Source organism: Pristis pectinata, chromosome 9 (genome assembly GCF_009764475.1).
Source record: "Pristis pectinata isolate sPriPec2 chromosome 9, sPriPec2.1.pri, whole genome shotgun sequence".
NCBI lineage: Eukaryota > Metazoa > Chordata > Chondrichthyes > Rhinopristiformes > Pristidae > Pristis > Pristis pectinata.
Genome location: NC_067413.1, coordinates 100,072,547 through 100,095,670, shown reverse-complemented (window position 1 = coordinate 100,095,670; position 23,124 = coordinate 100,072,547). Strand labels below are relative to the sequence as shown.

The following is a 23,124-nucleotide window of genomic DNA, read 5'->3' as shown; positions in this document are numbered from 1 at the left end:
AGTCAATTTTTAAAAATTAATTTTGGGATGTGGTCAACACTGGCAAGATCAGCATCCGTTACCCATCTCTCACGCCACCGAGTCCTTCTGGCGAAGGTACTTCCACAGTACTGGTGGGTAGAGAGCTTCAGGGTTTAGAACCAATGATGGCATTACAATATACTTTCAAATCAGAATTTGGAGAAGAACTAGAAGGTGGAGGATGTTCTCAGATGCCCGTTGCCCTTGTCCAACTTGGTGGTTGGGAAGTGACAGCAGTGGAAGTGGTACAAATTGCAGCCATGGTACACCAGTTGTGGAGGGTGGTGGATGCAGTGCCAATCAACCAAGTTTCTCTGCCCTGGATGGCCTCCATCTTTGGGTGCTATTAAAGCTGACTCATTCAGACCAGCCCACCACTTTCCTGACTTGCAGATGCTGGAAAGGCAAGTCATTTGCTAAAGGGTACCCAGCCTCTGACCTGCATTTGCAGGCAGATCTGTAGAGGGAAATGTCAACATTTTGAGTCAAGATCCTTCATCTGGACTAAAAGAGCGGAGGGGAGATAGCCAGTAGAAAAAGGTGAGGAGTAGGGGTGTGGTAAGAGCTACAAACAATAGGTGGAGCCAGGTGAGGAGGGGTTGACTGGCAGATAGAGTCGGGTGGGGGAGGGAAGGGTGGAGGTAGTGACAGAGGCTGGGAGGTGATAGGTGGAGGCAACAAAGGGCTGCAGATGATGGAATCTGACAGGAAAGGAAGGTGGAGCCTGGAACCGAATAAAGGTGGTAGGGTGGACAGACAGGAACAGTGGGAGGAATGTGGCCTGTTGACTGATCATTCTTCTCTACAGATGTTGCCTCCAGCAACTTGGTTTAGCTTCAGGTTCCAGCTCCGCAGTCTCTCATGTCTACATGTAAATCTGGTCAGAGGTAAATCCCCTGGTGCCTGACAGCTGCCTCCCATCACCAAGGCAAATTTGGATCCAATTAGCAATTCCCCTTGAATCCCATGTGCCCTAATCTTCTGGATCATCCTACCATGTGGGACTTGTCAATTACCTTACTATATAGACCCTGCCTTCAACCTCCTCTGTCACCTCCTCACAAAACTCAATCAAATTAGGGAGACAGGATTTCTCCTTCACAAAGACAAGCTGACTACCCCTAATCAGTCTCTGCTTTCCAAATGCACAGAAATCCTGTCCCTTAAAATCTTCTCCAATAATTTCCCCACCACTGTCATGAGGCTCACCGTCCTGTGCTACCTGGCTTACCCCTGCTGCCCTTCTTAAATAAAACAACAACATTAGCTGTCCTCCAGTCTTCTGGTACCTCGCCCGTGTCTACTGATGATGTAAAAATCCACGTCTGGGATAGATCTCACCACTGGAGTAGGGTGGTGGTGGAGGGGAACTGGTTGGGTCTGTTATTGAGAAAGAATCTTCCTTGCCTTCTTCCTTTCCATTCCTGAAGAAGGGTCTCAGCTCAAAACTTTGACTGTTTCCATTTCCCTCCATAGATGCTGCCTGACCTGCTGAGTTCCTCCAGCGCTTTTTGTGTATTATTCCCTAGTACTAATGCTTTTACATTGATAAGCACCGAAGTTGACTCCTACCTTACCCCTACCCACTTCTGCTGTAACACACAACACCAATAGCTTTTCCAAATAGAGTCATACAGCACAGAAACAGTCCCTTCAGCCTACCACGTCCACACAAACCATCACATACCCACCCATATTATCTACGAAAGGTGAAATGAATATTCTTACCCATTTTGAGCCTTTTGAGAAAGGTCTCTTAGGACAGACTGTCTGAAGTGGGGCAACAAACTTAAGGTAATGTTGTCATTGAGAAAAATCTCAATTAATCCCTGCAAAGATTGGAAAAGAATGATTCAGTATGCACCTTGATTCCATAGATGTCATTTGTACAATGCACAAAAGGAAATTAAATTCTCCCTTCAGAAAACCCAAAACACTTAGAAGGTAAAGCAGCAGCCAGAGAGACGATACCTAAACCTCTGTTCAGAGCACGAGTAGGTTACTCAACCATTTCAGTCTGCTCCATTATTCACTAAAATTCATGGCTGATCTGACTAATCTCAGCTCTACATTCTGCACACCCCCATATCCTTTTCATCACCTTGACAGGATGGAGAAACAAAGTTACTGTTCCACATCTATGACCTTTCATCAAAACAGAGCCTTTCCAGCATTTTCTGTTTCTATTTCTGATTTCCAGCAAAAAGGGGATGTTCCAAAAAAATTCTTTTGACGTTGCTTAATCTGTATTAATTAATTTTGCAACAAAAGTACATTAAAGATCAATTCAAGTGTATAAATGAAAATGAGTTCTAATTACAAAAAAAAATCATGATCTGTTGATTCAAGTTTTGCTTCAATTCCAATGTTGCCCCTTGAAAAATTAGACCCATTCATTTGTGTCATTACACACACACTGTTGGAAGTTATTTTAGTCCATTTTATATACAAGCAAATGACTTCTATGACATAATTATTTTTGTTACATGACTTGTAAAATTTTTAAAGAAGAAAATATGGGAGCATCTGCTTTAATTTATCATACCACAGGATGTTTTGGACCCAACTTCCATTTTATTGTTGGATAAACTAGTTATGTAATTCACAGTAAGACTGTGCACTTCAGAATTGGAGACACTTGGCTGTTCACTTCAAAATTGATCATCGAGTGGCACAACACTATATATGATCTACATATTGTTCTATTTCGTAGTCTGCCGATGCATCCAATATTGCATGGAAGCATATGTACATTCTACATGGGATTAGAACAGCGAGGATCAAGCTAGACGTAGAAGAAATGGTTTAAGGAAAAAAAAGTGAATTATTTATTCTATGGTTTTGATGTAATTCTGAGGTTGACCAGGTTACAAAGGATGACAGTAGTACTACTGGAGGCATTGCATGGCACAAGTTATTAATGAGTACACCATCTCACCAGAAATTAAACTGAAAGGTGGAGGCAGCTACACTTAATGGAAGTTGGTGCTCAGTCAATACTTGTATGGTCTGCCAAGAGCAGTTTGCTTTCATTACACTTTAATAATGTTCCCTAACAATAGCTGACTTTAATATTTTAAAAGAGGCTTAAAAATAGCTAAGCCCGATTGTACTCACACCACAAATCAATTTTGTACCTTTGGGAGAAAGCAAGGTGATCTGGGGGTTGTGAATGGATAGTGGCCAGAATGGATAAGAGGTAATTTTTCTATTCATTACCCAGAGAAAAGAGCCAACCACAGTCATTCCCTGTCCAGAGAACAGCTAACGTGGTGCAGCCCAGTTACTGACCAGTTCCTGGCCTGTATGGCACATTATACTTTCAGGCTGCAAGTTTCAGCTCCTTCACTGGATGAAATAAATCATCCCGCATCTCCCTTCCAACTCTTTATTCACCTTAAATCTATTCATTTTACTGAACCCCTCTGCCAAAGGAAATAGGTCCTTCCACCCCCACCTCAAATCCTAAGAGCTACCCCAGGATTTATACAGCTGTATCAGGACTTCCCTACCTTTATACTCAACACACTGGCTGCTGAAGGCAAGTATGCAGCACGCCTTCTTCACCAGCCCATCTACTTGTGCTGCCACTTTCAGGGATCGATGGATTTACACCCAAAGTTTCCTCCGTACATCAATGCTCCTAAGGGTCCTGCCATTTACTGTGTACTTTCCTCTTACATTTGACTTTCCAAAGTGCAACAACTTACACTTGTCCAAATTAAATGGCATCACCATTTCTCTGCCCACATTTCCAACTGGTCTGAATCCTTTGACAACTTTCCTCACTGTCCACAACTCTGCCAATTTTAATGTCACTTGCAAACTTCCTAATCAATCCACCTACATTTTCATCCATATACATCACAAACAACAGAGGTCCCAGCCTGACGCTTGTGGGACACCACTGGTCACATACCTCCAATTAGAACTAACACCCTTCACCACTACCCTCTGTCTTCCATGGACAATCCAATTTTGAATCCAACCTATCAAGTCTCCATGAATCCCTTGTGGCTTAAATTTCTGGATCAGCCTTTCATGAGGGACCTCGTTGAATGTTTACTGAAGTCCACATATACAACATCCACTGCACATCAACCATCTTCGTCACCTCCTCAAAAAACTCAATCAAGCTTGTAAGACATTATCTCCCTCGTACAAAGCCATGCTGACTGTCCCTAATAAGTCAATGCTTTTCCAGATGTGAGTAGATCCTATCCCTAAGAGTCTTCCCCAATAATTTCCCTACCGCTCACCGGCCTTTAATTTCCTGGTTTGTCTCTGTTGCCCTTCTTAAGCTGAGGAACAGCATTGGCTAGTCTCCAACCCTCTGGACCTTGCCTGTGGCTAAAGAGGATACAAAGATTGCTGTCAAGGCCCCAGTAATCTCCCCTCTTGCCTTTCATAATAACCTGGGATAGATCCCAATAGGCCCTCAGGACTTATCCACCTTAATGTTCTTCAAAAGCCCCAACACCACCACCTTCTTGATATCAACATGCCCTAGAACATCAGTATAGCCCTCCCTGATCTTACTATCCTCCACGCCCTTCCACTTGGAGAACACTGATGTGAGGTACTTGTTTAGTACCTCGCCCACATCCTCTGGCTCCAGGCAACTTCCTCTGGCTAACAGAAGTAGAAAAGTGTAAGGAAAATGAAGTGGTAAATGTATTTATCTCCGGAGGAATTGGAGCATTTTGTTAAGGTAAAGCAAAGTTTTCCTGCTAACCTGCTTCTCACACACCAGAGATTCAAACTGTGAAATGTTGCAGTTCTCAACATTAACATCTCCCTTGCAATGGCCAGAATCACACTGACCAACGCCAGTGCATTTGACTGTCTGAGCCGTCACTGGATTTTCTATCAAGTTCAGCAGCAGAGGAGTCAATGAGCAGAGGAGAGGGTGCAGATTCACTTTGTATTCAGCCCTTAGTTCTAAGTCAAGGAGGGTGGTATCAGGGTTGCTGATCCATGGAAAATTATGCAGATAGTTGCTCAACTTGTTTTATCTTTTGTAAATTGGATGTACATTTAATTTCATTGTTTTACAATTAACTTTTCTACATTTTAAATTTAAATCAACTTGATGAGCTTTGTTTAAAAAACTCATTTTCCTTCAGGTTCCCTACAAAATATCATCAAATCCATAATTTCTCCTTAGTTCAAGTAACTGCTAGTTTCATTGTTTGAACTGCACAGGAGAGCACACGATGTGTTAAAGCATGTGAATACACTAACTTTGCATCATGAACTGGAGCATACTTGTTTAAAGATTTGGTGTGTTTTTATGAAATGAAGATCATAGTGCAGTAATATAAAGTTATATTATTTGCAGCATCAACTGTACCTGATAGTTACTGGATTTAACACAGTGATGAACCCGGCCATATGTTGTCAGCTGTAGCTCATTTACATCAGATGGGGCTGTTAACACTGCACACGCCTGGCAGTAACCATCCAATCTTTTCTGGTCAATTCGACAATGAACAGGTTCAGCTCCAATCTGTACAGTTTTAAAAGAATGATAAGATAAAATAAAACAATTTTACTCTTTATGACACACATTAAACTCCACAGGTAGCTTTTGCTTTATTTAGCTCAACTTTAAAGTTTCCTTCTGTGTTTAAATCTTCCCACGAGGTACCTTGCTGCCTTATTCTTTTTTACCAAATCGGAGTATGGTTCAGATTTATTTCAGTGAGGTACAAGAAGAGCATACACCAAAGGTGTGCAAGCATAACACTGGAACAGAAAGCATTTTGTCTTTCAGTGCTGATCATGAGAGGGGAAGTTAGGTTTCCACAGTCTGCCAACTCTCAGCATCATTGCTCATACACAGAAATAATTTATTGGCAATACAAACTGAGTTCTTTTTTGTAAAGTACCTTTGAGAGCAGTTCACTGGTTTTGAATAAGTGTTCCTTAGCTTTTTCATAGACAGGTGGATTCGAAGAGCCTTGACTGAAGAATACTGTGCCCAGATCATAGCAAACCTACAACCAAATGAATTGGTGGAAAATGTAAACGTACTCTGTACTTTTAATTTACTACCCCAATGCACTCTGTACTACCCCAATGCACAGTGTAATGAATTGATCTGTACAAACGGTATGCAAGACAGGTTTTTCACCGTACCTCGGTACAAGTGACAATAATAAACTAATACATTAGTATGAATATTTCAAACAGTCCTAGAATCACAAAAAAACCAGAATGGATATTTTTTATTTTATTTAGAAAACAGAATCCATTCTACATATACCACATTTTATTTTTCCAAAAAGCCATTACAGCTAAACTTTTACCAATTAACAGATCACAACATCTCCAAAATACATATTCTTTCTATGCTTGGAAGCCTTGGAAAGTTTAAGTCCTATTAGGTAAAGTACTAATTTGAGCAAAAGATTCATAACAATCACAAAAGTCTCATTTGCAGTTGTTTGTTAGAAAGCATATTGATTGCAACATCCAACTTGACAGCTGCAGCTAGTTTATCTGTACTTATTTAATTAGAAAACTAAAAGCCCACATTATAAAATGTCAATTCTCTATTTAAGCAAACTTTAAACATCAAGACAAATGTTTGAAAAAATTTCCAATGGATGTTCAAAGTTACCCATTTACACTGGAAACTTAAATGGAAAAATAAATGAAAAAATTTAGGGTTACAAAAGAAACAGAAGAAAGGTTCAGACTTATTTCAATTGGATGTTTATGGAGTATGCAAGTGTGTGTGACTGTAAAGTTGAAGTGGAAAGTGTTCAACTCTTACAGTGCAGATGATAGGAAGCCAGGATGATAAGTATGAGATTTTATTTATTTGTTCATGAGATGTGGTCATTGCTGCCAAGGCTGGCATTTATTGTTCATTCCTAACTGCTGTTTACTCAAGAGTCAACAACACTGGTGAGTTTGGAGTCATATACGAGCCAGACCAGGTAAAGATGGGAGATTTCCTTCCATGAAAGATATTACTGAACCAGGTGGGTTCACTTGTAGGTTGTACAGTTTGGTATGAAGAACAAGCAGACAAGAACCCCTTGAAAATTAATGTTGAAGTGAGGTACTAGAATAGGGAGATCTGAGCTTATCATTAGATAAATCACTAAAAGTAGAGAAGCTTAATAGGCCATAAAATGCAAACAAAGTACTCGGATCATTTCTACAGGGATAGAATTAGAAAAAAAAAGGACATATTAAAGCTAGATAGAACCAGGGTAAGATCAGACTTGCAAATTCTTCTGTTTTCATTGTTATAAAAAGGATACTAATGCAAATGACAAAAGGCAGAAGAAAAGTTTTATTAGAATGAAACCAGAGTTAAGAGGCTGAATATATCAAGTTGCTTTACACTCTCAGTGTTTATGTTATAGAATGATCGTGGCTAATTCTGAATGTTTAATCCCAAACTAATTTGATTAACATCTTTATACTGATTCTATTTAATTAACTAAAGCTCTCAATCATAAATAAAAAAATTTGAACCAGTGTTAATGCATGTGTGACATATTTGCAGAGAATAACCTGGCAATGCATTTCATCCATACTGATTCGTAATCCAGCTGTTGAGCTTTCGGTATCTCCATTTGCTAGGCAAGATTCTTCAGCCATTTGGTCCAGTGTCTCCATAGTATGCACATATAGGTCTGCGGTCAACTGAAGTGCTCTCTCCAAAACCAGAATGGAGTCTCCGGCCTGCTCCTTAAGCTATTGGTATAACCCAAAATGATATTATTATCCATCTGCTTTTAATAATGTGAGCATAATGCAAGCTGCTGATAATACAAATTATTATAAGGGTGACATTTTTGGTTAACTATAAATAAGTCATATTGGCTACAGAATATAAAAACTGCCTCCAAGCATCTCATTGAAGAAGCAGTTAACTATTTGCAAACTGACACTCTTCATTGGATCCAGAAAACTTCGATTAAAATCAATTAAATGGTGCCATCTTAAATACTGGTTATTTTAAATGCTTACCCTGAGATTTTCGTAGTATCAGCAGAAATGAATGTTCCTCAGTTTGTAATCCACATAACTCTTTACTCCCATAATCATTAACCATTTTGAAAGCTGACTTAATTTGTTTTAGAATAAGTGTCATAAGACAGAGGATCTCGGAAATCAAGCTAATGAACTGTATAATCTTCAAATGAAATACATCTTAATAACCCAGAGAACACCTTCAGTATTCAATTTGCAATACTAGTACACAAAATTTTAAATTTTCGCTTAGTCATACTACCCTCACCTTGATTGTGCCTTCAAGTTACATGCATACAATTTAAAATACCCACTTCAGCATTAAGGAACTGCTGCAAAATTGGATTAAATGTTCAGTTAGGGTTCTATCTGTCCTCACAGGTAGAGATTAAAGTATATTCATCCCTCAAATAACATCCAAAGCATTTGCTCTGGTCATTTATTTTACTGCTCTTTGTGGGACCCTGCTGTGTACAAAATATCTACTCCATTTTCTACATTATAAAAGTGGCTCAAGTGAAGTGTTCCGCGGGCAAGGAAGAGATTGTATACATGCGTACATTTTATCTTCCTTGCTTTGCAAAGGGCAGTCAACAGAATTCAAAGAGAACTGGGAAGCTGAAGGCCATTTTAAACTCATTAATTTATATAAACTGCAATTATAATAATTGCATTTAAAAGAAGCAGAAATTGCAGAACATCTTTTAATCCACAAACAAATGATAGATGGTGTTGGTGCAGAGAATAGAGAGTGAAGGCTTGCATACTGCGGCTGATCTGTCTGGAGGTACAGAGAGGAAGTGAATGCCTATCATGTTCATTCTCCAACTCAGTGCCAAATTGTTATCTCTACCTTTGGCCTCCTATACTGTTTCAATGAAGCCCAATGTAAGCTTGAGGAGCACCTTCTTATTTCCTGACTAGGATCAGGATTCAATATTAAATTCAACAACTTCAGCCTTTCCAGTTTGCATCCGAGCTGGCCATTTCTTATAGGATGTCATCAACCTCTTTGCATTCACCCTATCAGACGTTCCTTTGCCCTTGCCTCCTTCCCCTCTGCAACTAAAATATGTCATTTTACTAACATTTCCCAGCTCCGACGGAAGGTCAGGTTCCTGAAACGATAACTCCTGATGACCTTGCTGTTGTATAATTCTTTTGATATATCAATGCATCTATAACTTAAAACATTACTACAACTGTAAATTTAAAAAGTGAGGAACAATTGACATGTTTATATAAAAGAACCCAGTGGCAGGGAGCTTTTTGATAGACAACTGAGGGCATCATTGTTAAGTTTACAAAAAACTAACGTAACCAGAGTACATAGATGGACCTCGGCTGTGCTAGGAAACCAGGAAACAAAAAGTAACTTCAGATTCCGCACACAGAATATTGCTCTTCATGAAAATGGCAATCTACTCCAAAAGCCCTTATACTTGATATCATGGCTATTAGGTATTTATCATTGCCTCAAGTAACTAGATATCATATTCCTTTCCCCAGTATTTCTTCACAGCAGTACTGCAGGATTATTTTCTGGTGCTGGCAATTTGGAAGCTAGTACTGTGAAGAGACCATTCCTGCCCCATGCCCAGCAGGATGTGTTTGGAGAAGATTACTGTGTGGCTCTAAACCCAGTTCCTGACTGCCTCTCATCAGTAACTCCAATATACAACTTTCATTAAGTATTCAGAAAAAAGTAATGTTTCAAACCTTTTGACAGATAATCTCAATGAAATCTTATAATGAATAGGTGGATTTCAATTAAGTTTTAAAGGACAGAAAGAATGACAAATTTTGTAAGTGGATTTCAAAGAATTGAATCAATGGGGCTGCTCATAAGATACAGTAATCGGCTATCTAACTGTTCGGAAATCCCAATGGTCTAGCATCTAGCTCACTGGGTTTGGTTTTCCATGTCCCCTTTAAACGCACCTCTCCGGATTCCAGGCCTCTTTAAACTCAACTAGAGAAAATTTAGTGTACAGTGTAACATCTTAAAAAACATGAATTAAAAGTGTATTGGAGTATTAATGAGAGTAAAATCCAAATGTCTAGAAAATCTGCCAGTCTGGCGCTGCAGTCTGAAGGGTTGTGATTATCAGAGGCAGACCGTGTTAAGGGAATGATCAAGGGATGTTTAGAAAAAGGAATGAAGAGTTCTAGGGGTTGTGCAGAAAGAGTGGTCATGATCTCATCAAATGATGGAGCAAGTACACGAGGCCAAATGTCCTTCTCCTGCTTCTCTACCTTGTGTAATGCCAATTAACCATTCCTTATTCACCTGCACTCCAAATGCATCTTTGACCAGAAATCTTCCAGAAAAGATGCTCTCCTGACAATTATATCTAGCCACACAATAGATTTATCAAAATAAATTCTACATGTGTATACAATTTCTAACACCTTTGGCTTCAGTAAATGAAATTCGGCTGATCTCTAGGAAACACACTGGCTATCAAGATTATTCACACAGTGCTCAAATCAAGCATGATAGTGTACCACTCACCAGCACAGTTCAACTTCATGAGCATGAGAATATCCAGTTTTAGTTACTCAAAAACTTAAAGCAGATAACCAAAATAATGGAGTCATGCCCTGGAATCTTTGCTTTTATAGGAAAACTGCTTTGCCAAACCATTACAAATATCCTAATCTTGGGTGTTAAATTTAGTACAAGTTCACGTATTGGTTCTTTAAAGCTGTGCAGGCAGTTTGACTGTTAGCTACTGTTCTTTACCAAGATCACATTCTTCTGTCAACTTCATGCTATTGTTATTATATTCTTTCGGGTGAAGACTTTCTGAACCATGTCCCAGATAATCCAGATAATTGGGTTCTAGAGATTGAGTTGGGTGAAGTGCACCAAGTTTCGATAGGAGACATTAAATCATAAGGTGAAGGTTGGCTGTAGAAAAAGGAGAAGAAGATGGAATTGGTAGAGATGGGTGCCCATTACTCATCATGGACCTGGTGGGCTGAATGGCCTGTTCCATGCTGTGTGACTCTATGACTCTTTCATTTCAATTTAATTATAATTCTTGTAAACTATTTTAAATTTTGATTTCAAATATTAGTTTCAGCTTGAACAATCTGGTATAAATGTTCGTGGATTGTGGATTAGATCACTTGCTGGGCAGTCCAGCCAATCAAAACCACATCATAGAAATATCTTGGTACATCCTGCAACCTTGGAGGCATAGATAAGGTGGATGGTAACAGTCTTTTCCCCAGGATAGGGGAGTCCAAGACTAGGGGGCATAGGTTTAGGGTGAGAGGGGAAAGATTTAAAAGGGACTTGAGGGGCAAGTTTTGCATGCAGAGGATGGTGAGTATATGGAACGAACTGCCAGAGGAAATGGTTGAGGCAGGTACAACAGTATCATTTAAGAAACACTTGGATAGGTACATGGAGGGGCGGGGTTTGGAGGGATATGGGCTGAACGCAGGAAATTGGGACTGGGTGGTTGGGCACCGTGGTCAGCATGGACTGGTTGGGCCAAAGGGCCTATATCCTTGCTGTATTGCTCTGTGACTCTAACCACTTACTTTCATTCACACCACACTTAGTGATACAATGTTTGAATTATTATATTGGCAAAAGCACAGAGCTTGGCTAAGCACAAGTTTAAATGTCCTGATTTTTACTCCTGGCCTCTAAGGCAATGGCTAGAAGGAAGGAGAACTAGAATCTCCATCTTTTCTGCTCATTAAAAAAAATTTAAAACACAGAAAAGCTGTTACTTTAACTTTACAACACAAATCTAAATTTTCTTCATCAAAACATAGTTCTTCAATTGAAGAACTGTCTCTAATAAGTATACATGCTTTAAGAAAATGTTAATATTGACTCAACTGTAACTTTAGCAACGTACAAAGAAAGAAACTTACCACTTTTAAAATGTTATCTGTCAATTCTTTTTCTTGCTGCATCTGACTCATTCTATGCACAAAAGCAGGACACAAGTCACTGAATACAACATCAAATATCATCAGACAAAGCAATCAGGAACAAGGCCAATTCAGGAATGAATGTGCATTACCAAATCGTAGTACCAATAGTCTCAAGATGTCTTAAAAGATGCCACTTAAAAAAAAGTTTGTATTAACGCAATGCAATGCTTGGCTTGATTACTTGTTCCAAGTCTAATAAACAACTGCAAAAGAAACTGCAACATCATTACCTTAAAGCTGTCAAATAGTGTTTAGGTATATATTTTACACTAAGTGATCAAGTGAATTAGAATCTGATCAAGGTTTAAATCCAGCCAGACTGGTAGAAGCATCCAATCTTTCTGACCAAGAAACCAATTGAACCAATTTCTAGTTGGTAAGATCAACTTTTAATCTGTGATTTGATGATAATCCATGAGGACGGCTGAAATGGGGATATTTACAGTACATAAATCTTCTTTGAGGATTGAAGGCAAAGCCATGCTGTTAAGACAAAGTGGAACAAACTTTATAACTGTTCTATTTTACACTTGACTTGTATCTATTTTATAGTGATATTGTGGCCTGCAGTTGCTGTTTAGCTGCATTACTTTCTTCAGTGCAATGTTGGAAATTGGCAAAACTAGTGTAAGTGATTGCGGAATTAAAAACAAAGATTATGCGCAGCATGTTGAGATTTCTTATGTGAACTTGAGTGTTAGTTTAAAAGACCAGAAGGTCAGTTTTCTCGTTGAGACAGTAATTCTGAGTTATGGAACAAACTGGTTAGTCACATATGGTAGACTAAATACCGAGTAAAATGCTTATATTTTTTCTTATAAATCCATTTTCTGTATTAATGGGCAAACTGCATCAAGTTAGAAATCTAAAATAGATTGAGGAATAACTTTTAGAGCAAAGAAATAAAAAAATCTATTTTAAAATGCTGTCCAAATATATTTGTCCACTGCAAATTTTACATCTGGCAATTATGCTTCAGCAGAAACCCATTAAAAGAAAACCCAAAGCTAAGTTTTGGGGACAAGTTCCTACCAATCATTGTGCTCAGAGCAGAAAATCTCCCCACACCCTTTTCCTTCGCCAACAACCCCAACTGTGATCAGGAAAACACTCAACACTAAATACTTGGAGGTCAAAAACTAGTCAGTTTGTAAGTAGGCTAACAAACCCCTAAAAGAAGACAACCAATCTGCAGGGATCTTACAAAGCTACAAAGCATGGTACAATTAATTTTCCTATAATATAGTTCTGGCTTCAGCTTCTGGCATACTGTTGGGCACAGACCAAATGCTCTATAGAAGGGAGTGATTTCAGTTCCAAGTTCTCATCTCCCCGGACAGCAGAACAGTCAGAGGCCTAGATCATGTTCATTCATAGACAAACAAAGAAAAATGATGCATTATCTGCTAAGATAACTTAATAATAGGAAATTGTTTTAGGAGTGTTTGCTGTGTTGGTGTAGATTACCTTTTTATCTGCATCTAACCCATGTTCTCTCTGCTGTGGGAATATCTTTGGCTGAAAGACCAGTGTGTGAGACCGAGTACTTTAATTCATGAACCTTAGCCCCAGCATAATGGGAACAGAGAACACACTGGTCATTTGGATAGACTCCACTTAAATTAAGCAGGAGTGGTAGACAGGACAGGACTTTAAACTACCAAGTAAAACAAAAGGGTTCTGGCAAGAGTAAATCTACATCTATGTGGGAAAAATAAGTCCCCATACAGTAGCAAACTGGATAAAATAAGTAAATTGGGACTTGTTGTGTGCAAATCTAGCATGTTTATACTTTTTAACTAATGGCTCCTCAACTTGGCACTGAAGTGCAGGCTTGCAATGGTAACAAGACTTTACTGATGAATCAGACAGAAATAGTCACATTAGAAGATAATATTTATGCAAGTGAGGTATAACAAGATAATTGAATAAATAGCACAAAGATAAGTGGATCTATGCTTTGGAGAGGCCACAAATAGGACTTACTCGAACAGTTCCAGAGACAAGAGACTATTGTTTCAGGAAAAAGCTGCAAAAACTGACATTGTCCTCCTGAGAGATCTCATGTAGGAGCTTTAATAAGCAGTCCAACAAAAAGGACGGAGGGAAAACATTTATGGTAGAAGGGTCAAAAACAAGAGGACACAGATTTAATAGGCAAAAAAACCCAAGGCAAATGAAGAAAACTTGGTTCATGTGAGGGGTTAGAATACCTTACTTAAATTGGATCAGGAAAATATACTGCAGGGCTATGAAAGGTGAGGGCTGGAACTGGTACTGACCACAAGGGCAGAACAGCTTTTTTCTGTCCTGCCATTATTCCATGGTTTCAAGAAAATAATGGTGGCGATAGTTTATCAGCCCTCAAAAGGGACTCTGATATCACAGAAAAGTACAGCATAGGAACAGAGGAACAGGCCCTTCAGCCCACAATGTCTGTGTCAAACAAGGTGCCGAATTAAACTAAATCTCTTCTGCCTGTAGGTGATCCATATACCTCCATTCACTGCATATTCATGTGTCTATCTTGGCATCGTGTTTGGCATCATGCAAAGTACAAGCTGGCAAAATGGAAAAGTTGTGTAACATGGGTAAAGCAATTATTCTGGAGAACCTGAACCTTCATAGACTTGGCAAAAATGGCTTGGAGGAAGAATTTATAGAACGCCTTTGAGACAGCTTTGAAAAATAATTTGTGGAGGATCCAACCAGAATGCAGGCTTTGCTAGATCTAGTAGTGTGTAATCAGAATGATTAATTTGTAATTTTATCAACAAGAATCCACGGTGAGAACTATCGTAATACTTGCCAAAATGATTAATAAGCTTGATTAGCAGAGTTTACAAAAATCAGAAAAGACCAAAGATGTGATAAAAAGGAAGAAATAAGAAAAATATAAATACAATAAACAATTTGTAAGGGCTTTTAAAAACATGTCTAAAAAATACACAAAATAAACAGCTCCAGGGACCTGACCTCAAGTAGCTCCTTGGGAAGTTTGCACATTCTCCCCACGACTGCCTGTACTTCCACCAATTGGTCTCTTCCCATACACCAACAAAAATGCTGGTAGGTTGATGAGCCACAGTAAACTACCCCTTAGTGTAGGTAAGTGGTAAAAGAATAAAAAGGGGGAGATGAGGGGCATTTGAGAAAGAGTAAAGTGCAGGAGTAGAGGGGAATTGGGACCGGTGGGATTGCACTGCAAGGAGTTGGCACAGAGCCAACGTGCCAAATGGAATACATGATCATGCATTCCTCACACACAGAGGCAGGAGAAATTAGCACGAGCAAGAAATTGACAAAAATGAAACAAATATTTTGTGCCTACACAGAACTGAAGACAGAGAATATGCCAATACTTTTTGGGAACTAAGGATCTAATAAGACAGTGAACTCAAAGTAGTTTGGATTAATGAAGAAAAAGTGCTGGAGAAGTTAACACGACACAAAACCCCTGGGCAAAACTCCTTGGATATGGTGGCCGACTCATGATGATATTGAAAGAGGTAGCTGCAGAGATTGTGGACAGATTGATTTTGATCTTCCTTTGGATTGCAGTGTGATAAGTGTAACTGTGCTGCTCATGAAAAGACATGGCCACCTTCTATGTTGTGAGAAGTATGAATGTGGAATTAAGTTCCATGTAGCTTGAAATCAGGAGCGGGGATTATGCTGGAATTTATAATTATGGAGATGGTATGGGGCATTTTGAAAATCATTGTATGACCAAGGAGTATCACAGTTTATTAAGGGGATGGTATGTTTTTCATACTTACAGTTTTTCTTAAGGGTGTAACCTTGAGTTAAACAACTGAGAAAGAAGGAGTTTAATAAATCTAATTTTGGGAGGACAACTGATAAGTTGTTAAATGAAGCTGTTAGACAAATTTTGAGCATAGGATCAGGGTATAGGATTGTGGATTAATTATATGACAAAACAGGAAGATTGAATGGGAGACTTGCTGGCTGAAAAACTGCAACAATGGGGATGGTGTAGGGAAGGGTGAGAAAAGAAAAAAAAGGAAAAGGTACATCTTGACAGAAGGTCTTTCCTCTCAGGCTTTCCCTGGCTTGGTGCCAGTCAGAATTAGTCTGGATAGTAAGGAGCAGAACTGTGCCATCAATGAGTGCACTTGGGTCTGCTCGTTTGCAATGGATTTAGGGGTCCCCTCCAGGAAGCAGATTACAAAAGAGATAAGGGTACAACAATCTTAAAAGTAGTGCTGAGCCATTTCATTGTGGAACCAGGAAGCCCCATCTCTTTACAAATGTGGTAAGCTGAGACAATCCTTCAAAGAGCATAGACCCTTGGTCAACTGGCCATTTCAATCTCAGACCAACGGCTTTGTATGAGGTAATGTGATGGAAGAATAAGGAGAACTGAACTCACAGGTTTAACTGCGGAGGACCAGGTTTTAATGGTTTCACTGGAAAGCTGCTCTGAACAGTTGTTCTAACTGCCCTGTTCAAAGAAAACGATTCTTTAGAACAAAATATTCAGAAAATTATTCACTTTCATTAAAACACACAAATACGTAATTATTCTTGCAGCTAACAGAAGACAAATGGAATTCATCAACACAAGTAAATCTTGGGCCAAAACAGACTGAACAACCTTTAAATATTTGTGTACTACTTTCCTCAAAAGTTTGCATCTTTTTGTGGTTCATGAATTAAACGGTATAGCTTCACTTGTCACAAAATGTGCAAGTAATACCTTGTACCAGAGAATATCGTCCATTGACAATTTGCTCCACTTCATTATTTTTACAATTGCAAACTGTACTACAGCCTGACAACCTGATGACACAAAAAGACTTCCCAGTTTAGAATGGAAATATGTAACAGCATAAAAGTTACCGTTAAGGATATCTGTTCTTACCATCTATTATACACCAGAATAGCCATGGTGGTGGTTGGAGGCAGGCTGCACAAGTCTAGATCGACGTGCTTGACACCTGGAGGAACCTTGCTGATACAAAGCAGCTCATTCAGAAGCATATTCAGCACTGGCACTGTCAAGCTAGGGAAAGACAATTGTACAACTAAAAAATAACACCAGGAGTAAAAGAAATGGAATGATTAAAGGGTTACCTTTTTAAGGTATTTTTAAAAATGCTTTTTGAGATAGACTTAGTTCATAAGTATTTTTGCTATTTAAACAAAAGGCCTCAGTGCACAGAATTTTTAAAATTACCTTTTCTCTAACAACTCTAAATCCCATTTCAAGTGTGCAGCGACCTTGAGAGCAAGGAGCTTTAATGTGCGGTTCCTCTTATTGTCAGTTGGTGGCTGGACCTGGTTCTGCTCATTTACAGACGGTTTGGAGGCCTGCTCCAAAAACTGGTTTATCAGCTGAATTGGTGATGGATCTGCTTCAACAAAACAATAGTGGTTTCTATGGCTTAAAAAAATACAACAATTGCCATACAGTAACTTCTTACACAGAATGGACTTTGCTCATCAGAAAATTTCTGCATGTTTAAGGTCATCCAACTACAATTGCACACTTTGACCCAAAGTTAATGGAAGGAATTTCACAAGCACTTCATGTTTTATTTATTTGTTTTTAGGATCTGGGCATCGATGGCAAAGCCCGTATTTACTGCCCATCCCTAACTGCCCTTGAACTGAGAGCCTTGCGAGGCCACTTCAGTTCTGATGAAGGGTCTTTGACCTCTCTTTTCTCAGATGCTGCCTGCTTCCAGCATTATCTTTTATTTATTTTAGATTTTTGGAATCTGCAGGTTTTCAGATTGTCAACCATATCGTTGGGCCTGGAATCATATAAAGGACAGACTGATAATGATGGCAGATCTCCTCCCCTTGAGGGATATTGGTGAACCAGAGAAATTATTATAACAATTGGATAATTCTTGCAGTCATCATTATTAATGATTCATCCCTTTTTAAATTTCAGATGACAGTAAAACACTGATAATCTGCTATCTGACCATTAGGAAATACTGATGGTTCGGCATCTGGCTCACCACGGCAGCTTCCGAGCTTCTCTCCGACTCATTGAGGCCCTGGTTCCTGCACTCCCTTTTGACTCTCCAGGACTCTGGATCCCGCGCTCTCATTAAACTGACCCCTGCCCCATTTCCTGTGCTCCCTTTAAACTTACTAGGTTCACTAGGGAATTTATTATAATACTGCATAACATATTAAAAACAAAGTGAATTAAAAATGCATTGGGGTATTAATAACATTCAATAGACGGGAAAATTTCCTAATCCAGTGCCAACAAAGTCCTAAACATGCCAGATTATTGGAGATTTACTGTATTAGCAGAATTCAAATTCCACAGCCATGGTGGAATCTGAACTCAGCTCTCTCCAAAATGTTAGTCCAGGGCTCTGTACTACTTTGATAAGTTAACCAGCCTACCACTACCATACTCTTACAAAGACAAGCAGCATTAACACCAGCCCAGTTAAAAATATCTGGAATTTCACTAATCACAGCCATCTGTACATATTGAGATCAAACGCATTTTTTAAAAATATACTGTGACTTTGTAAACATACTTAAATATCTGTCTTCCCACACAGAATAACCACAGTGTGACTCCTGTTCCTCAAAAAAAAGGCCTGTTTATAGAACCAAACCACCCTTCCTTCAGTCTTACCCTCCGGAATTCCTCCATTTGCCCATTTTCCTATCATGCTATAAAGGTCCTTTAGAAGTCACCTCTTTGATTAAGTGTTTGAGCATACCACCTAATATCTTCTCTTCTTTCTGAATTTAGTTTTGTCTAATGATGCATCTATGAAGCAACATTTGACTTGTTACATTAAAAAAAATTCATGCCAGTGCAAGTTCTTGTTCTGATTTATTTTAAACATGCTTATTAGAGTTTGAACACTGCATAATTTACATTTTATGGTTCAATGTGGATTCCAATGCAAAAGAACAGACAAAAAATTAAATATTTTGCTTCTTCGTCACCAGCCTATTTACTATAACTCTCTAAACCAGCCCCGCACCGAATACCCTCACAGCTCATCGAGAGAAAAATTGTGCTGCTCATTTTATGAACAGATTAAGACACTTGATCCAGTGTTATTCACACTCTTTTATATTAATCTTTATGTTGTCATTAAGATACCAAAAAAGCCCTAGACTTTTCAGATCAACCTTGGAAATCCTGGTTCCCAATAGCACTAGGTAATTATAATCAAAAGTGCTGTAGGGTAAATGAAGTACAAGCAGAAGCTTAGACAACATAAATACACTGCTAGTTGGAGCTGGAATCTCTCAGTCCTTTATCTCTTCCCCTTCTGAGTGTCTTGAAGCAGATGCCAGCAACAACCCCACAATATATTGGTCCAAAGACTCTCACCCATGTGTGATTCCAGATGCTGTTGCAAGTATAGACAATGTATAATTTAAATATTCAAGTCTAAGATTTTGATTAAGCAGACATATATGCATACAAAATTCAACAAAAGCACTGGATTAGGTCCACGAATCCCGACTGTGTTTACTTTTCCAATATAGTGTTGGCCACAGAGATCAATAAGTAGTCTTAGTGGGAACACAGCTTGGAACAGTTAACATAAAGAGAGATTGGATAAAACTGCCTTGTGTGACTACAGGCCAAAAAAGATGGAACTCTTATAAAAAGATACCAGTTCATGAATGGGAATGTCTTACATCTTTGACTGTTTTCTGAACTGAATTTTATTAAACCAGGGATTAGGGACTAACTAACAACATGGGGGTAACATATCTCATTCAAGAAGCAGAGCACAAAGGCCTCTGAAGTTTCTCATCTCATTTTCACACACAAAGCAAGATGAAAGGCATATTCTTATAATCAAAGAACCAACACAACATTTTCAAATTTTAAACAATGCTTCTTGCTGTCCATATAGATGATACATTTACTGCTAAATTTCTAATAGCTTGTGCGATATTTTTCCAAAAAACACTATTAAAATATTTAATATGTGGTATAGCATTTTGAAAGTTTTCTTTCTTGTACTTCATTATTGCTAAGTAGCTCTGATATTTTTCTTTCCATTTCTGATACAGAAAGGGCACAATGACAGGCATGGATTTACGAATGGCATGACCCCAGAAATTGCACAACAACGATAGAATATTCACAGGAGCACTTGGACCAGTTGTAAAGTGCCTTGCATAACCTTTCTGAGGCAGGATGCCTGAACATACCTGGATAAGACTTTTGCAAGTGTTTTTCAAGCAATCCTTCATCCAACAAAAACTCAAACCAGATAGTTTGGGGCGGTGTGCAGGGTCGGCTGGAGGTTACTGCCTCCCGATCAGCTGCTTCTGCACTCATTCTTCCCTTGTGTTAGCCCTGAAAATAAAGGAAATTAAACTAAGGTAAAATGTGTCTCTTCTCCCCCTCCCCACCCTCATAAAAAGACCTTCTTTTCTGAAACAATAAATCGGGACATAAATAGCATCCGGACTCCACTTCAAATGAAGCTGCACTGAGGCACTGAACAAAAACTGAAACATGCTCATTGCCTTTAGAGTTACGACTCCCAACTGCCCAAATGCTGTCTGGTCTTTCCCCAGTGTTGGCAGCTTGTATCCAGAGTACTGCACTGATAAACTGGGAGCACACTGCCTTTGGAGAGGACTCTGGATACAAGCTATCAGCGTGGGAGAATAAAAAGGGATTAGCGTAGGATGAATGTAAATGGCTGCTTGATAGTCGGCATGAACTTACTGGGCCGAAGTGCCTGCTTCTATGCTATTTGACTCTATCTCCTGGTTACCATTCAGCACAACACCAACAGGTTTATTTTCTGTTCTTTCAACAATTTTTATGTTATTAAAAATCAAAAATCAAGAAAAGTTGTACTTTGCTGAATTAGCCAAGTGATGAGTCTGCTTGGGGTCACAATGAATGATGAGGACAGAGTGAACACGGACCTTTTAGGGGTGGGGAGTCAAGTGCCAAAATTGCCAGAGAAGCTTCCAAACAGAAATGCTGACCATGTTATTCAACCATTGTGCCCAATGATCACCATAAACTGATCTAACTCCTGGTCTCATTTGAAAGGTCAATGGATGACATTAGTCCACTTGCTGGAGACCAATTAATGAAATAATTTGCATTTACTTAGCACCTTAAACAAAGGAAAATGTCACAGAGAAGGGACTTCACGAACAAAAATCTGCTAAAAATGAGGTGACCTGTCAGCCAAATCTGCTGCCTAGTTACTTTATTTGTAACTCTACTGTAGTACTTTTTACTGTTTTTTTTCAATGGTTTGCTCATCGTTCTTTTTTTTACCTACATTCAAATAATATTATAATGGATCGTTATTAATTTACTTAGTTCTAATGTGAAAGCCTTAAATTATCCTTTAAAGCGAAAAAAGATTTTTGCCTATATTAAAAAACTTAAAGCCTCTATTATCTTTTTACAAGAAACTCATATTCGTAATTGTGATATTTCACGTTTTTTTTAATCAATGGAATGGGCTCCAATTTCATTCTTCTTTTCAAGCTAAACCTAGAGGGGTTTCAATTTTTATAGATAGGACCATTTCATTTGATCAACATAAGGTCATAACTGATACTAATGGCCGTTTCGTTATAATATCAGGGAAAATAAATAATAGACCAATGGTATTGGCTAATATTTATGCTCCAAATACGGATGACCCAGGAATTTTTGAATGATTTTTGTCATTTCTACCAGACTTGAACTTTTACTCTTTGGTGTTGGGAGGAGATTTTAATCTCTGGTTAGATCCCAAATTAGATAGGTCATCTACTAAGTTAGCGGTTTCTAATAAATCAGCTTTATTTCTTCAATCGTTTTTAATGAAAACTGGGGTTATTGACGCCTGGTGTTTTTTGCATCCAGAGGATAAGGAATATTCCTTTTTCTCTCATCTTCACCATACATATTCCAGGATTGACTACTTTTTTATTGATATCCAAATGATTTCATCAGTTCGATCCTGTGACTATAAAGAGATTGCTCTTTCAGATCATGCTCCTGTGTTTCTTTCCTTAAATTTCCCTGGGGTCCCTCAGACAAATAGATTTTGGCGTTTTAACCTAACTTTGTTATCTGACAAAAATTTTTTCCAATTTATGGTGAAACAAATTACTCTTTTTTTTAAAGAGAATTCATCAGAAGAGATTTCTAGTCTTATTGTTTGGGATACTTTCAAAGCCTTTATTAGGGGTCAAATTATTTCTTATACGGTAAGCATTAGGAAAAAAGCTGACAGAGAAAGAGCTGATATAGTTGATCAATTGAAACTATTAGATCAAAAATATGCTTTGGATCCAGATCCAGCTTTATGTAAAAGGCGAGTTGAAATTAAATATGATTTTCTTTTAACTTATCCAATTGAAAGTCAACTTTTAAAAGATAAAAGTCAATTTTACATTCATGGAGATAAAACAGGTAAATTACTGGGTAACCAATTAAAACTTTCCAGAGCTAGACGACAAATTAAAGAAATTTCGAAAGCCAATGGTGAGAGGACAACTGATCTTTTAGAAATAAATGATACCTTTTAGAGAATTCTATTCTAAACTTTACAGTTCTAATTTTCCTAAAGATAATACTGTAATGGATAATTTCTTTGATGAATTAAATGTTCCTACACTTTCCACTGAAAATCGAAAACAGTTGGATCAATCTATTACATATGAGGAAATCACTGAGGTTGTGCGATCTTTACATTCTGGAAAGACTCCGGGTCCAGATGGATTTCCCGGAGAATTCTATAAGGCCTTTTCCTCTTTACTTACACCTCATTTATGTGCTGTCTTTTTGGATTCTTTTAAAGTGGGTAGACTACCACAATCTTTTTATGAAGCTTCTATTTCACTTATTCTTAAGAAAAATAAGAACACAATAGAATGCGCTTCATATAGACCAATTTCACTACTTAATGTGGATGTTAAAATTTTATCTAAAGTTCTAGCTCGTAGATTGGAAAATATTTTACCTTCAATTATATCCTATGATCAGACTGGTTTTATTAAAAATCGATATTCTCATTTTAATATTTGCTGTTTATTGAATATTATTTATTCTCCCTCTAAAGAAATATCAGAATGTGTGATATCTCTAGATGCTGAGAAGGCCTTTGATTGGATTGAATGGAATTACTTATTTAAAACTTTAGAGAAATT

The 23,124-nt window shown here is 38.3% G+C and overlaps 1 protein-coding gene across 7 annotated transcripts in view; it reads right to left on the bottom strand.

Annotated features, from left to right (window-relative positions):
* Positions 1-23,124, bottom strand: part of ints8 (integrator complex subunit 8) — a 65,294-nt gene that overhangs the window by 34,736 nt on the left and 7,434 nt on the right. For 3 of the 7 annotated variants that reach the window (XR_007956898.1, XM_052023209.1, XM_052023211.1), the window contains exons 2-10: positions 20,161-20,308; positions 17,177-17,354; positions 16,862-17,002; positions 16,370-16,441; positions 11,914-11,965; positions 7,555-7,737; positions 5,913-6,020; positions 5,375-5,530; positions 1,750-1,850 (exon numbers count right to left, since the gene is read on the bottom strand). Coding sequence is in view for 6 of the 7 variants with exons in the window: in XM_052023209.1 (XP_051879169.1) it covers positions 1,750-1,850; positions 5,375-5,530; positions 5,913-6,020; positions 7,555-7,737; positions 11,914-11,965; positions 16,370-16,441; positions 16,862-17,002; positions 17,177-17,354; positions 20,161-20,290 (1,121 nt within the window). In the remaining variant the exon portion in view is untranslated. Of the gene's footprint in view, positions 1-1,749; positions 1,851-5,374; positions 5,531-5,912; positions 6,021-7,554; positions 7,738-11,913; positions 11,966-16,369; positions 16,442-16,861; positions 17,003-17,176; positions 17,384-20,160; positions 20,309-23,124 lie in introns of those variants that run through there. The other 4 variants (XM_052023210.1, XM_052023212.1, XM_052023213.1 and 1 more) reach the window with 3 other exon arrangements.